We start from the raw sequence: 15,996 nt of genomic DNA on the forward strand, positions 1-15,996 counted from the left end.
TTTTGTTCTTTGCAATGAATAATTTAATTCCATGACAGGATAGTGAGTGTCACACACGTAACGTGTATCAATGGCTCCATGGACAAAGGAAACGATCCTCACATATGTTCCTGAACGCGAGCGGGCATCAAAATGCGCACGTGACGTGAAAGGAGGTGCGTGCTATGAGCCGGAGGCGGGGGGCTTGCAGTAGTCGTCCACTGCCGTGATGGTGGCTTTACAGAAGAAACAATCCTTGTTGTTCATCAGATGCTGATTGATGCAGGCCCTAAAAGCAACAAAAAAGAAGGAGGGGGAGGGCTCACAACTCCCAGCCTGCATTGTGCCAAGTGCCGCAGTCCTGCTCCTGAGCGCGCGCTTGTCTTAGCTAATTACTATCTATGAACTGACTTGCAGGACTTGTGCGAGCAGGGCTGAAAGATGGCCGAAATGGAGTGCGCGTAGCAGATGGGGCAAAGGTCATCCTCGCTGGCAGGCTAGAAGAGATCAAAAGAGAAAAGGCGCACGTTTGCCATGTGCAGCTCTCCAGACACTCCGTGTAGGCCCGGCAAGTCCGGAAACAAGGCAAAATCAAACAGGCTGAAGTGGAAAACTCAATCGGACAGAGGATTGGATAGGCTCACATTGGCAAAAGCAAAGCAATTGAGTGCTCAACATGAAGCTAGTGGCCTGAGCTTTTGACGGGTAACCTGGGCCGGTGGTGTCAAAGGAACGGACCTGGATAGCTCTTCCTCAAAGTGCCGCGTTCGTGACGAGTGAAACGCCTGAAAGAATGGCCCAAGTGGCCTTTGCGACAGAGTGCCGCCTTCAGATGTGATTTGAATATGTTCCGTTGACACGCTTGTCACTCAAAAGGCACTCTGGCAAATCGTTTGCCCGTTGAGATGAAGGCAGGTGACCTTTATCTTTTGACGACCTCGTCCTATGGTGGAATCCAACCAAATATGCCATTTAGCCAAAGGCAGGTGGACGGGCAAATGAACGGAGGCGCGAACGGACAGACGCGCTGCCATGAGTGGCTTTAGAGGTGGCGGAGGACAACCTGCGTGCTGGTCGCTGCCTTCTGCGATTCCCTGGTGAGGAAGGCCAGCATGCTTTCCACCTTCAGCTTCTCGTCTTCGCTGACGTAGTCGCTGTCTGCAAAACAAAAGCGAAACAAAGCAAGCAGGTACACTAGCAGAGGCGTGGCGGCGCACGCAACTCACAAGCGTTGAGGGAGAAATGCTTGAGCTCCGAGGGGCCGGCGAGAGGGGGTGGAGCGACCGAGGGCACCGCGACGGAGAAGGAAGAGGCTAGCACGGGCGCGGTCATCAGGCTCGCCTGGTCGCCGGCCTCGCTGAGAAGGTGCCGGATGGAGTGAAGCTGGAAACACGGGTCCGACAGCAGCACGCAGGCCGCGCGACATGTCCTAGCACAGGGCAACTCGTCAGCGCCTGCCCCTCCGTCAAGGGCCCGGACCACGAGCTCACCGCCAACACACACATGGGAGCTCCAGGCGCAGCAAACGGACACGGTCCTCGTCGCGCCCTAGCGATCCCATTACACAGCCCCTTGCACCCCACCGCCATTACCGCTACCGCCATGTCCTGGCGCGCATTTGGCACCTTTGCTTTGCCTTCCAAATCTTCAGCCAAGAACAAATCTGCGAGGCACAACTCCAAAGACGAACAAACAACTCAGCTGGCGTTTTCGGCTGCGGTTGTAGCGGTCACCAATTCATCCCTAAAAAGCCGCGTATCCCTTTCACAACGTTTGCAGCCCATGTGGCGGTTTCTTAATTCATGAGCAGCGGACGGCAGGACCATCATTAGCAAGCATCCAGCAAGAATGCTCAGGCGGTCGGAAGACGTCGGAAGGGCTCACGCACACGATGCTAATACCACGTGGGTACGTGGTCTGTGGCGCGGTATGGGTGCAAAAAAACAAGAAGGAAAAAGAAGCAGCAGGAGGTGGGACTCACCTGTGCCGGTCGCCATCCACAAGAAGTTGAACAAGGATGCCAGTGACGGCCACCAGGATGGGGTAGTGGTCCACACTCTCCAGACCTTCAGGGCGCAAGGGCAACATGAGTACATGCTCAGGTGGGCCCACCGGCTGGCCGCCTACCTGGCAGTCGCAAGTTGACCACGCGGTCAAAGAGGTTCTTCTCGGCTGTCACCCGATTCAACACCTGATTCAGCAACTGTGGCGTACGTGCAATCGTGGGTCACGACCTCGGCCAAAACGCCATAGCGGGCGCAGAGCTGTCCCACCTGAGCCATGCGGCGCAGCAGCAGCTCGGCGGATGGACGCGACCAGTCCAGGAAGATCTCCGGGACCAGCGTGACCGTCATTTCCAGTACCCTCAGCAGGCTGACGGACAGGTCAAAGCAGGTGGCGCATACCTGCAAGGCACAAGACGCTCGGCGGATGCTTGCAATCCAATCCATCACCTCACTGTGCGTCATGAGCCAGCTGCAACCGCCAAAGGACCAATGGACGCCGGATGTCCAGGCCAGACACAACTGCACTTTGTTTGCTTTGCCTCCTGTGGCCTGAGGTGAAACTGTGCTAGGTGACGCCGACCTGTCTTTGCTCAGAGGGCTTCTGTGGGGTGCAGTTGTGGGGTGCAGCTGTGGGGTGAAGCTGTGGGGTGAATATGTGGGGTGAAGCTGTGGGGTGAAGCTGTGGGGTGAATATGTGGGGTGAAGCTGTGGGGTGAAGCTGTGGGGTGAAGCTGTGGGGTGAAGCTGTGGGGTGTAGCTGTGGGGTGTAGCTGTGGGGTGTAGCTGTGGGGTGTAGCTGTGGGGTGCAGCTGTGGGGTGCAGCTGTGGGGTGCAGCTGTGGGGTGTAGCTGTGGGGTGTAGCTGTGGGGTGCAACTGTGGCGCACGCGCAGCCGCCCGAGCGCACGCGCCGCTTTTCCAGAGGTAATGCTGACCTTCAGCTGACGCGTGTCCACAAAGTTCCTCTCTGGACGCTCGGCTGCCTGCTGTATCTGCAGCGAGGACAAGATGCCTCAAAGAGGGCCAGATGGAAGGTGGGTGTGTCTTTGGGCAGGGCAAACAGGTGTTACCTCCTGAATCATGCCAATAAACTCGGAGAAGGCCCAGTTGAGCTGATTGAGAACGCTGTTGAGGAAGGAGGCAGCCATGTCTCTGTCGGTGCTCAGCAGCCGGGCCATGTGTCTCTGGAGCAGCAGCGATGGACACGGCTCTGGGGACCAATTGCAGCTCGCAGGTCACATGACATCAAGAAAAGCAAGAAAAGCCACCGCGAGACCGACTGCTGGCCGGGGAAAGGCGCCGCCGCAATCCAGTGGTGCCCCTCCCCCCCGACCAAGGGTTCCGTGCATCCTCGGAGGGGATGGCAAATGACCATGCCAAAGGAAGAAAACAAAGACATTCAACCGAGAACCAAACAAACACATATCAAGGTGGAAACTAAACTCGAGGAGGATTTTGACTTAGAAAAATGAAGGATAAAAGGGAGGCTGGAAAAATCATAGTGGAAACGGAAATCAATAACGGGAGAAGCTTGCAACACAACTGCACGAATAAAGGCTAACTCATTTAAATTCATTGGACACAAAGACATCAAAGAGAACTTACGGTGTAAACACGCAATGGTCAAATCCCCTCCAAGGGCATGCAAAAAAGAAAAAAGGACAAAAGACAAAATGACGACAAAACACGCTCGGGGCGGCAAGACGCTCACTGAGGTCACACGAATCCATCAAAGACAATCAAGGTGCCAACCGAGGTGGCAAACACAAGCCATTTCGACCAAGGATGCGACAGACGGACCAACGTGACGGCGGTGAGGTGACAAGGTGGGCAACCTACTCTGGAGGCTGGGGAGGTTGGCGTCCTCGGGTTTGGTCTTGAGGAGGTGCGGCAGGCGCGTGTACCTGTAGCCAAAACCGCAGCCCTGCAACATACCCGATGGCACTCAAGGGCAAAAATAAAACCACCATACATTCTAGAAGGAAGGAAGGAAGCAAGAGTGCGGCTCACCCGCCACAGCCGGACCAGGATCCAGTTTGTCTGCGCCCAGGGTCTCTGCTCGTAGGGGGCCAGCAGGTTCCTCATCATGGCCACGCGTCTGAAAGCACAAGCGCACGTTCGCCAGCCAGCCTGCCAGACAGCCCGCGGCTGTCTGACGCGGGAGCTACTCACTGGTCCTCGGGGATCCTCTCCACTGCCCTGAGGGACTGCGGGTAGCAAACGTAGCTGGCCAGCGCCTGCATTAGTGCGTCTTTGATGTCTATAGAACAAAAGCGCCGCAGGCCAGTGACGCTTTGATTTTGGGGCGCAGTACTGCCTTGGTCAAAGAAGAGGCATGACGCAAATACTGAGCGGGTTAACTGTGGCAAAAAATGGTGTGTGTGCACGCGCACGTGTGACCTGTTCCGACGATGCGCGGATCCGCAAAGTGTTTGGCGAGAATGGCCGCCAGCTGGGTCAGTGTTTCTTCGTAGCCTATGAGGACGACAAAGTCAGGTTGGCGGGCGACAGTCTCACAATGGGCTGGCAAGAGTGAGGCCGCTGGCAACCATCTTGCGTTGCCACCCACTAACGTGAGTTGCTTCATCTTACTTTTCACCTCGTTTTGTGTGTCTGGAGCAAAAAGGGCGGCGTGGGCGGCACGCCTCATACCAATACGCACTACGTACATATTAGCCGGGTTTTCCGATCCTTCTCTTCTGAGGCCAACCCCCGCCGCCCGAGGACTCAACAGTGATGAGAAAGGGAAGTGAGGGCCACAAATTGAGAAGACCTGCATCCGTGGCCCTACCGAGACGGCGGATGCACACTCAGCGAGGGCGGCAAGGCAAGACAGGTGGCAGGGGCTCTCGCGCACACGCGTGGCACGCTGTCGCCGCTGGGGCCCAGCTCACCCGGCAGCTGCTCCATGCCGCCGGCGGGAGCAAAGTAGTTCTTGAGCGCGTTGTAGGCGTACATGCCCACGTGGAGATAGAACTCAGGGACAAAGGCGAAGAGTGAGCCCGTACGGTCGGCGTGCTCGATGGTGCCCATGCACACGCGCAGCAGCCAGTACACATCCAACATCTTCTCCTGCGCGCACAGTGGCGGTGACGAGGCAAGCCATGTGCTCGGCTCGGCATGCTGTGCGTGGGCGCCACCCCACCTTGGAGTATGTAGTGGCGTTGATCCAGGCCAGCCTCCTGCTGAGGTGATTCAACTTCTCCGCAAAGACCTTCTGACTCTTGCAGAGTTCCTCCAAGATGTCTGGCCTCTGCAGCGGCAAGCCACAGCACACATGGACAGAGACACATGGAGGTGCCCTAACTCGTCGTCCCACTTACTCCGGGCGGACATCGGGCCATCTTCTCGTCCGTGTCCTTGAGGGCCACCGCGTACTCGCGCACGTCGTCGGCCACCGCCACCATCTGCACAAAGGCCATGAGCATCCGTCAATCGCGGATGCAAACGAAAACAAAGGGGAAAAAAAAAAAGACAGCGATGGGCGGGCTGGCCGGCGACTGCAGGGCGCACCTTCCCCAGTTGCTGATGCACGCTGAGGTTGTACATCATGACGATCCCGTCGGTGAGCTCCAGAAGTGATTTGTCGGCTACGGGCTGTTGCAGCCAGCCCACAGGTCGGCCCAGCAGCAGGCCGTCATCGCCGCCGTGGCTTCCTTCAACTTTAGAGAACGAGAGGGCAGCGGAAAGGATGATGAGGAAAGGGACAAGGTGTTTGTGCAGTTTTTTCCCGCAACAAAGACGGCAAAGCTCCAGCTGACTTACTGTCCTCCTCGGTGCGCCGCTCCATGGCGAGGGCCCGCACTTTGACCTTGTCAGGCTGGCCGAGGGGTCGCCTGGGGGTCACGAGGCCGACGGCAGCGGCACCAAGGAAGCGGTTGGTGCGGCCCGGGGTGGGCGAGCCCAGCCAGCCAGGCCGAGCCGGGGTGCTGGCCGCTGGCCTCTGGGAAAAATTGCCCACAATGTACCGTACATCTACCTTAGGAGATGTGATTGACGACAAAAGATGAACTTGTTAACATGCCACGGGACGCACACCGAGACCAGCTCAGGAAGTGGGAGACACAAAAGGAAAAGCTCAGGACTTTTATATTCTTAAGCGAGAAAATGTCGAGCCTTGGTAAGTAGGTTTCACTGCATTGTCTCTGCAAGTCCTTCTTGAGAGCAGACTCGTTCATCTTTTGCGTTTCATCCAAGTCAGACATTTGCTGCTGTTTTTTTAACTCTCACCACCAAGTTAATCCTTATGTGCACGTGCTTTGTTGTTTTTTAAACACTAAATAATGCCAAATAGACAAGGCAGTTAGGGAAAGGTTTGTCTGCGTACACACCTCAGATTTTTCGATTTGTCGATAGAATAATCCATCCATCCATAGAATATGGAATATAATATAATGATATAACAAAAAATAGCCTGAAAAAAAGGAAGCCACTCGTGCCCCGAAGCTAACGTTAGCGCACATGGGCAGGTAACGGTACGCTTGACACAAACCCTGGCCGATTTTGGCAGGCGTGGCATGTCACCGAGCTCACGTTGCCGGCCGAGCTCACGTCGCCCGCCAAGCTCACGTCACCCGCCAAGCTCACGTCACCCGCCAAGCTCACGTCGCCCGCCAAGCTCACGTCGCCCGCCAAGCTCGCGTCGCACGCCAAGCTCACGTCGCACGCCAAGCTCACATTGCCCGCGTGCCCATCGTGACGCCCTGACTCAGAGAGGCAACTTGTAAAGCGCACAACGGAAAATTGCCTCGCCAGTCATACGTCCGTCTGCAGCATCCAATTTGGAAAATAAGGACCGACGGCGTTTCCAAAGCCAAGACCAACCTGCGCGGCGCCGCTCTGCTCATCCTCGTCCAAGTCATCCATGGACGCCGCTTGGATCTCGGTGGGGTCGATGATGACGTTGGCCTGAGTGGCCAGGTCGTCTGCGGGCGCACAAGGTGGGCAACGCCTTTGACGTTAGCTCGTCAGCCAGCGGCTGCCAAGGGCGGAACAGGCGAGGCAATCTTTGGCGAGCATGTCGACAGTCCAGCCTTTTGGTGCCGCCCACTGCGCTGCACTGACCTTTGAGCGTCTTCTTGAGATGCGACAGCAGCCCACCCAGCCGCTGCAGGTCAAAGTAGTCCACCTTGCCATTGTAGAAGAGCTGCGGCGGCACAAACGCCGCTAGAGACGCATGTCGACCGGCGAGGACAGCAACGAGAAGCCACAGGTTACGTGACACTGACACGCCGGCATCAAAAGTATCAAATGATCCGAAATGTTTCTTGGGCATCATTGCACCGGCTAATTCCAAAATGAAAAGGTGTTGAGACTTTTGCTGGGATGACATCAATGAGCCTTGCACCCCGCTTGCAACATCCTGTGATCGGCAACATAGCAGTGCCCACAAAGCCCTTTCCCACTTTTTCTCATTTGGACAACCTAGGTTTGCGCTTGGAAAAAGAAGACACTGCCTCTTATCCTGTCACAAAAGTAATTTTGGTCCTGCCCTGCGGGACGACATTTGCTGACCGAAACAAAAGGTGGATTGACAAAGGCGGTTTCTGCGGCTGCATCTGCAGCTGTGTCTGCGGCAGGCTTTCCTACCTTCACTGGTGACGCTGCCCGAAATCTTCTTGCAGCTTTCATCCCAGCAGGCGCGCACGGCCGTGATCAGGCGGTGCAAGAAGCACAGCATGTACTCGGGCGGGCACAGGGCTGTGGGATGCTGTGGGCCCGCACACACAGCGCTCACATTATCTTTTCAGGCATTGGCAGCACCGCATTTTTTTTCTTACAGCCTTTTCCATATTGGAGCGGACGAGATGCGGAATGACCCTTGCCTCCACAGTGACTAAGGTTAACCCGTTTTTCAAAATCATGGCGGTTCAACAGTTCAAAATCCTTCCTTGAGTTAAACCAAATTAATGCCATCTAAGAAATAATTCTTGTGTGGCAGCAATGACGTGGTCTGAGCCAATGGGCGCGTTAACTCAACGCCGACCAACCGTGTGATTCCCAAACTGCGTGAGCGCCAAACCGCGTGAACCCCCGTTTTTCCTCCATTTTGGAACGAGGCTGCAAGCAAAACCGGCTGCTGTGCGCTTGCTCTTACCCCTCTGTTGCTGGCGTTCTCTTGCAGGAACCTGCGGAACTTGTTGAGGAAAATGTAACGCGAGGCTTTGCCCTGAGCAAAGTCACAACAGGACCCACACAAAAGACACGTATGTTATAAAAACGATTCTTTTTCCTGAGCCTAAAAACTTACCGTGCTCTTGTCTTTGTTGTTGAGTAGCAGCCGGAGGATCTGCACTTGCAGCTCTTCCACCACTAGACGGAGACAACAAGCCATTTTATTTATTGATCGTGCACAGTCTTGTCACAAGGCAGAATGGGGCGGGTTTGTTGTTGCCAAATAGTGAGCAGGAGTCCTCTGGCTTGTCTCGCCCCCAGCAGTGCCGCAGATGAACAGCTTCCGTCAAGTATTTTGGAAACGGTGCGGTGCACATTTGGGCCTGCCCCGCGGAGGAGGTTGTCGGTGTGCCGCCAATGCACTTGCACCGTCAACGTGTTGGCGAGGAAGCGTCGGTTGGTCAAGCGTGTTCTACCTTCGATTCTTTTTTTCAGCCGCTGACACCCTCGCTCGTAAGCTCGCCTCTGCAGACGCTCATCAGAACTCTCGTCTTTGGGCTGGCGCTCGTCTTTTCCCTGATGTACAAGAGGATAACTAAGCTCAGGTGAGCAGGGGCAAACAGGTACACGGTGGTGAAGATGTGTGGACCTCCTTGTCAAAGTGCGTGGGCCACCAGGTGGTGGGGATCAGCTCATCTAGCCCTGCCTCCTTCACCCGCAGCGGAGTCTTGATGTAGAAGAACACCACCGAGCGCAGCACGTCAAACGTGCACTCCCGTTAAGGAACATGCACTGAGGGTGCTAGGACGTCCGCCACCATGTGGGCGCGCAAGGATATAAGACGTTGTTGAGCAGGTACTTCCTGGACTTCTCGTGACGCAGGATGGCCGTCGTCAAACGAAGGTAGTGGATCTGAAAGGACATACAAAAGTTCCATCACACATGATTTAGAAGACGAGTAGCAAAAAATCAGGCACAAAGGACCACAAATGAAAACGGGCTGATAAAAGCCAGCGCAAGAACAGCATCAAGACGACCTACGAGGGGCACTGGGTACCTGGAAGCCGAGGTCGGGGATGATGGGGGAGAAGCGGTAGGCCCTCAGCAGCGACATCATCAGCTGCTTTAGACACTCGTTCACCTCGTAGTCCTGCGGGCGGGCGAGCAAGACAGCGAGCGAAGGAGGGAAGGAGGCAGTTACAGCGAACGCCGGGCGAGGCGGTCACGGCGCGCGCTACACGAGGGGGCACTTACCTCCATGAGGAGCCAGAAGAGGTCGAGGAGCTGCTGGATGAGTGGATGCTCGGCCACGGAACCGCCGCCTTCCAGGATCCCCAGCAAGAAGTTCATCAGCACGTCCTCCACCAGGTAGACTTGGCACTAGGCATGGCGGTACATTTACGGTCGACAAAGACGCCACCAAGGCCAAGGAAGAAGCGCTGGCTCACCATCAGTTGAGCAAAATACTTGAAGATGTGCGCCATTGTGATCAGGACCGTTGCCTCGCCATCGAGCCTCCACATGGAGCAATCCGCCTCGGCCACGCGCTCCTCCTGCAACACACAAGCAGATGCACAGCGGGAGTGGCCGACACGGTCTTGGCCCGCGACTGTGATGTTTTGCACGTGGGCGTGGTGAACGACCTGCACATGAATGCGCGTGCACAGGACATTCTTGAGGAAGCCCAGCAGCTTGTGAGCCTTGAGCAGATCGGCAGCGGGTGGGTCCTGCAAGGGCAGGTAGCCTTCGCACGGGTATGTGAGCGCCGGCGTGTCAAGAACAAATACAGCGAGACAAGGCAGGTGGGCGGACAAAAGATGGCAACAGGATATCTGAGCGGCCGGCTGCCAAAGTTGAAGGCCACCGACTCCTTGAAGGACAGGCTGATGGCCGGGAAGTAAGCCACACCGGGGCCCGTCTTGATGTCGGCGAACGCCGTACCCAGCGACTGGCCGTTCCTGGGCACACACTGATGCGTTAGGGCTCATTTTGAGCGCATCCCTTTCGGAGGTTGGAAAACAACTTCGCAATGTGTTGCAAGAGCATTGGCGCTCAAGGGCAACAAATTCTTGGCGGAAGAGGCATCTCCCGGAGAAGCACCACCGCAGAACGGGCGGCCCGAGAACACCACGGATTGGCGAGGGGTGCGTCCAACATCTACGACTTACAGGCAGAAGGCGATGCTGGCATCGTCCAGGTCAATCAGACAGCTGACAATGTCCCCCGCCGCCCACGACTGCCGGCGCACAGACAAAATGGCGGAGTCATCACCAGCACTGGCAGCAGAGCCAGAGGACGATGGCTCACCTTGCCATAGTTGGTGGTGACCACGTTCCACTTGCGCACTCGATTCCCGTCGTAGGCGTATGAGTCGGGCGTGTCGCCGACGCCCTCCTGGCGTTAGCGAGCGGCCGTTAGCGCGCGGCCGTTAGCGCGCGGCCGTGAGAGCTCACCTCCTGGTTGAAGCGGCAGTTTAGCGTGCACCAGCCGATCTGCATCAGACCCTGCGAAGAGATCAGCACCTCGTACGCCCACTTGCCTGCGTGCAAAGGGTCAAAGGTAAGGCCCCGCCCTACTTTGGCACTCTAGCGCCAACAGGGTTTGACGAGGGCTTCAAAGCGGCTTTTGGCCCGCGCGTCCTCACCTTTGTACACGCAGGTAGTGGCCCGGATGGAGCTGAAGTTGCTGTGGCCGATCACCTGAAGGAGGCGTGGCGGGCAAAGGTCAAGGCGGGTGGCGAGGCGACTTGCTAAACGGGGAGGCGCCCTACCTACCCCCAACAGGTCGTCGTCCACAAAGAGGAGGCCCTCGAAGCCACCGGTGTGATCCAGGACCACCGGCTGGGGACCCAGACGACCTTCCAGCTCACGGTCTGCGTGACAAGTCACCAAGCGTTGCTTGAGGTGCCAACGCAACATCTTCGTCAAGATTACATTGATGCTGCCTTTTAAAAGCAGCATTGTTCCTCAAGCACAAAGACCCGATGACAGCACATCGGCGACACGCTTCAGAGAAGGTGCCGGCCGTACAGACGCTCTATAATCGCTTTTTTCACGAGGTGGGGTTCTGACTGCCCTTTTGCCAGGCTGCCTTCCGCTCACGTCCGGGAAAATTCCACGTTCCTGTTTCACACGCTGACTGGCCTATAGGTCGCCAACTCAGAGGCGCTCCAAAATGACACGCGGGTCAGAAAAGCACACAGGAAAAAAACAAGGAGCCAAAGAGCGCGAGGTGCACACGTACCCGAGGCGCTGTTGTCAGCCGTCTCGCCTTCGCACAACAACGTTTGCAGATGAGTGTCCAAATCCTGGAAGGTCAAAGGCTTCCTGAACACCAGGGGGAGTAGGCGAGTCGTCCGGGTTGCGCCGCCAAAGGGAAGAAGACCAATAACCATCATCACCAACTTGAAGAACATTTCACATTTGGAGAGTCCTGCAAAGCCGACATGCCCGAACAGCCCCCCCCCCCCCCCACGTGTGTGTGTGTCTATGAATAGAAGCGTCTGTGAGACAACACAGCAGCTGAGCCTATGCCACGCCGCATTCAAAAGTTGGAAACAGGCTAAGGCAAAAGCAACGCCTAAATTCTAGTTTAAGGTGTACTGCTGCCATTCATCTCAAATTCACATTTTTGCATGAAACAAGTTGCACCCTCCCTGTGTGGAGTTTGCATGTTCTTCCCGTGCCTGCGTGGGTTTTCCCTGGGCACTCCGGTTTCCTCCCACATCCCCAAAACATGCTTGGTAGGCCGTTGGAGCACTCCAAATTGACCCGAGGTGTGAGTGCAAGTGCGGATGGTTGTTCGTCTCTGCGTGCCCTGCAAATGGCTGGCAACAGGCTCTGGGTGTCCCCCGCCTACTGCCCGATGACATCTGGGATAGGCTCCAGCACGCCCCCACGACCCCCGTGGGGACAAAGCAATACAGAAAATGGATGGATGGAAGTTGCAGCCGTATTTTGCCGAGACAAAGATTTTCTCCTCTAACTATGCCTTTGAATTCTGGGAACTGCACCAGACGGGAAGTCCAGTCCAAAATGCTCTTGTCTGCTGAGTTCAGCCATGAGACATTAGCAGCAAAGCGCAGCAGCTTTCAGCCATCCTGACTGGGGGCGGCCATGTTGCCAAAAAAGGAGGGAGGTGTCATGGCGATGCTCGGCTGCGCTCGCCTGCTTTGCCTTCAAAAAGCAGAAAGCTGCCCGGACAGCAGCCAGCCTAACATACGAACAGACAACCTGAGGAAGGGCAGAACAGCGGCCTCATCGGCAGAAGGGAAGACGTGATGCAAATAGTCGCTCAGCAGCCTCTCATTGACGATACCTGGGGAGAGATAGAGATAGCCAGAGAGAGGGAGGAGGGAGAGAGTGCCACAAGGTCCGTTTTTGCCGTACGGGCAAGTTGAATCGTTCGCACAGCCCGCGCTTGCCACTCAAATCGACTTTTCATCTGTCTTGGGAGTCGCTTGCACCTGTTGCCTTCAGACAAGCCACAGCGCTAAGACTCGGCGCATCCGTGGCATTTTCCAGTCTTGTGCACGACCGACGGGACATGGCACCATTTGTGAAAATGGCTACTTGGGTTGGCAAAATCGGCGGAAAGCATTACCAGCAGACTTGGCTTTGTCTGTGTCCGAGGCCAGCCTGTAGTCACGGTGGCTCAGCGCCATGCCACCGCTACCTTTGTAGCTCATGGTGTTCGCCGGGAAGTCGGCCAAACCGCTGCAGACACACACAAATGAGAAAAAAAAATGACCACAGACACAAGCGGCATCCTGGCCTTTGTTTTCCAGCCTGTCCTGAAGGCTGCGAGTCACGGGAGCGAGACTCTTCCATCGTACGGCTGATCCAACGGCAGAAGAGCAAGAATCACCACGGAGACAAAATTGACGCTTTCTGTGACTTGCTCAATCGTACGGACGTCTCGGGAGCCTCTATTTTCCATCTAGGTCAGCTTCACCGTGTTGCCAACGCCGTGAGACAACAGCAAGACGCGAGCAGCCGGTGCCTCATCTATGGCTGTCCTTTTGTCATTTTCAGCTGTCTTTGTAGCCATTGTGAAGCAAGCCAAGACACTTTCTTAATGGGAGTGGGAGGGTCCCCAACTGTGACTTTTGGTACAATTGGACGTTTTTCTGCTTTCACTCCCGACAACTCGGCCCATACGCCTCCCATCCTCTCCATTACAACTGGAGCTGAAGTCATGACAAGACCCTCATCCCCAAGGATATCAAGTCGCTCTCAAAGCAGCACCGCCACTGAGCAGTTAAATTTAGAAAACACTCACAAACTGGTTTGGAGCGGTGGAAAAGGCAGCCAGCGTTAAGAAAGTGCCCGCTCGCCTGCCGGCTTGCCTGATCATCCGCCCGCTTGTTGATTTGCAGTGCATTCAATGTGTCTGAGAATTGCATTTCATGGGGACAAGTTTGCAAAGTTACCGCTTACGCTTGATGTTGGGATATTAGAAAAGTCGTACACTGTGCAAATAAATCGACGGCTTCCCTAATGTGAGTCTATGTATTCCAGGACTGTTTTTGTCAGAGCAGCAAACATTTACGCGCAAGAGTCAGCACTCGAGGGGTCGAGCCAGTCCAGTAAATCCCAAAATTGGTGAAAATCCAAACCATATAATCAACTCAAACCTGACGAAGCCTTCTTCTGACTGATATTGTTGCACAACGACAACAAAAGAATGAATGAAGGGGCTTGTACTTAGGGCTGTTACTATCCAATGTTTATAGAAACGATTGTCTTATCAATTAATTGGATACATTACATACATTTTTGGTACGGTGTGTGTAAAAAAAAAAAAAAAAAAAAAAAGAGCATTTGCTGCTCGCCTTTGTACCTAATCCGTTGGCCTTTCTTCTGTTATTTGCAGTTAGTAGACCGGCTCATCAGCTCATGACTGCCACCAACCGATGGCGGCCGCCATCTAGGGCTCCACTCAAATTTTGCTTACAGGTCAAACATAACATGGACGTATTTGGAAAGGCTCACAAGTCAAGGCACTCGTATCTCGAGGCACCACTTTACTGGCAGATTTATGTGTGAGTAACACGCCTTCTTGTGTATAATGTGTGTGAAGTGTACGCTTGACGCTCCAAGTCTCGCAGAAATGTTCGACTCTTTTTCCAAATGTCTTACGATGATGATGATTACGAGCCTCCTGGAGAAAAAGCGGGGTGTCAGGTAGAGTGACGACGTCATTCCGTCATGGGGGTTTCAGCCTGTGTGGCAACATTAGGTGAGCCGAGCATTTGCTAAACATGCCTTCGTGCAAAAAAGAATACCAAAGGCCACAAAAATGATGGCAAACTAAATGAGCATAAGTGGCAATGGCTCGGCCATGCTAGCAGATCGCTGGCCGAGCTAGCTAGCAAGCTAACATGACGAAACACGAACACTGTCAAACAAAAACTATCATCACACCAGTTTTGTCCTGCTTCAGTTCCACTCCGCTCGTTCTCCGCGCGGGATGTTGTTGTGGCCTCTGCGTGATTTAAATCCCAACCGAAGAATGCGTGTGGATTTCCTTGAGGTCCCGGTTGCTCATTTCGACAACACAACAGTTTGACTTGGCCACGCCTCCCACGCTACGGAGCCTCAGCTAAACCAGAAAAACTCCAACTGCGAAACTAATCGCCACACATCAAAAGCAACTGTGGCAAGGGAACGTTCCTGTCATGAGTCATGACCGCATTGCTGCCACGCCAGAAAAAAATCACACTAAAAATACGTTATGAAGTTAATGTTAAAAGCGGTACGTTTCACAATGTCATGTTGGGTGTACATTAGGGCAGTGGTCCCCAACCACCGGGCCGCGGACCGGTACACTTGGTACCGGGCAGTGGCGTAGCCAGGGATTTTTCCAGTAGGGGCGCGCGCCCACAGGAAAAAAAAACTGAACATCACCCACGCCGTTCACTGATCGCTAAAAAAACATCCGGATCCGGGAGGCAAACGGTGAATGGATAACATCGTGCACATAGAATAGTGCAAGCACATTCGCGCAAGACCGAAAGAAAAAAACGGCATGAAAATGAAGAATCGAAAAAGCTCGTTTTTTTTTCAACCGGGGCGCAGGGAGTCCTAACCGGGGCGCCGCCCCGGCTTGGCTACGCCTCTGTGTTTGAGCCCTCAACAGCAAAGATGTTCGCCCCAAAAAGCCCCTCGCTCCTCTCTCTATCTGTTCTCCCCCATCATTTGTACCTCGTAAGACAACAGCTGCGGTCCGAGTCTCACTCTACTGGTTACTTCCGATGCCCTTAAAAGGGCATGGACAAGGGTCTTCCTGGTCACGGACGAATGGCCCTTCCATATTCTAAGTACCTACACATTACTGAAACTAGAGCTTCTCTGTACCGCAAAAATAGCTTAGGGTCTTCTCACTGCTGCTAGGTGGCCATTTAAGGTGACATACAGAGACGCATAGAATCAAAAATTTACCTCACCATCCTAAAACACAAAGACGCTCTTAAAGCAATGCGACAGAGAGCGCCTGGCGCGCTGCGGTTGCGCGATCGGACCAAATTAAGCTCCCTGCGCACTGAGGTCCACTTAAATTTTGGAAAGTACATCATAATCAAAACATCATACATCAAAATATTTTCTAAATTTCAGCTTGCTATTTCAAAGTCAAAGTCAAAGTCTGCTTTATTGTCAATCCCTTCATATGTCAAGACACACAAAGAAACCGAAATTGCGTTTCCTCTGTCCCACGGTGACGAGACATAGTACACGATAGACATACAAGTAGACGACACAAAATAAAAACAAGAAGGCACAAACAATAAATAATAAATAAATAATATGAGCGATGAATAAATAATAAACAAATAACCCAATAAATAAGCAAAACTGAGCCAGTGTGCATACAGCAGACAGTAAGCATAGCGCAAAGTAC

The 15,996-nt window shown here is 54.3% G+C and overlaps 1 protein-coding gene across 1 annotated transcript; it reads right to left on the minus strand.

Moving 5' to 3' along the window:
• On the minus strand, positions 1-14,703 carry LOC133161991 (E3 ubiquitin-protein ligase RNF123). The gene is made up of 40 exons (XM_061290770.1): positions 14,523-14,703; positions 12,700-12,812; positions 12,330-12,414; positions 11,341-11,423; positions 10,872-10,969; positions 10,742-10,796; positions 10,551-10,636; positions 10,405-10,491; positions 10,266-10,333; positions 9,927-10,055; positions 9,741-9,852; positions 9,546-9,650; positions 9,352-9,477; positions 9,155-9,247; positions 8,941-9,009; positions 8,747-8,869; positions 8,574-8,673; positions 8,234-8,295; positions 8,081-8,152; positions 7,573-7,693; positions 7,048-7,149; positions 6,808-6,908; positions 5,749-5,926; positions 5,497-5,645; positions 5,307-5,390; positions 5,129-5,236; positions 4,878-5,055; positions 4,384-4,458; positions 4,156-4,243; positions 3,994-4,081; positions 3,823-3,907; positions 3,054-3,193; positions 2,919-2,975; positions 2,253-2,384; positions 2,107-2,182; positions 1,961-2,045; positions 1,206-1,408; positions 1,043-1,137; positions 391-476; positions 1-268 (listed from the first exon to the last, which is right to left on the minus strand). The coding sequence occupies exons 2-40, from the start codon at positions 12,782-12,784 to the stop codon at positions 163-165; spliced, it is 3,975 nt and encodes a 1,324-aa protein (XP_061146754.1). The 5' UTR covers positions 12,785-12,812; positions 14,523-14,703; the 3' UTR covers positions 1-162.
• Positions 14,704-15,996: the final 1,293 nt, after the last annotated feature.

Source organism: Syngnathus typhle, linkage group LG11, assembly GCF_033458585.1.
Source record: "Syngnathus typhle isolate RoL2023-S1 ecotype Sweden linkage group LG11, RoL_Styp_1.0, whole genome shotgun sequence".
Classification (NCBI taxonomy): domain Eukaryota; kingdom Metazoa; phylum Chordata; class Actinopteri; order Syngnathiformes; family Syngnathidae; genus Syngnathus; species Syngnathus typhle.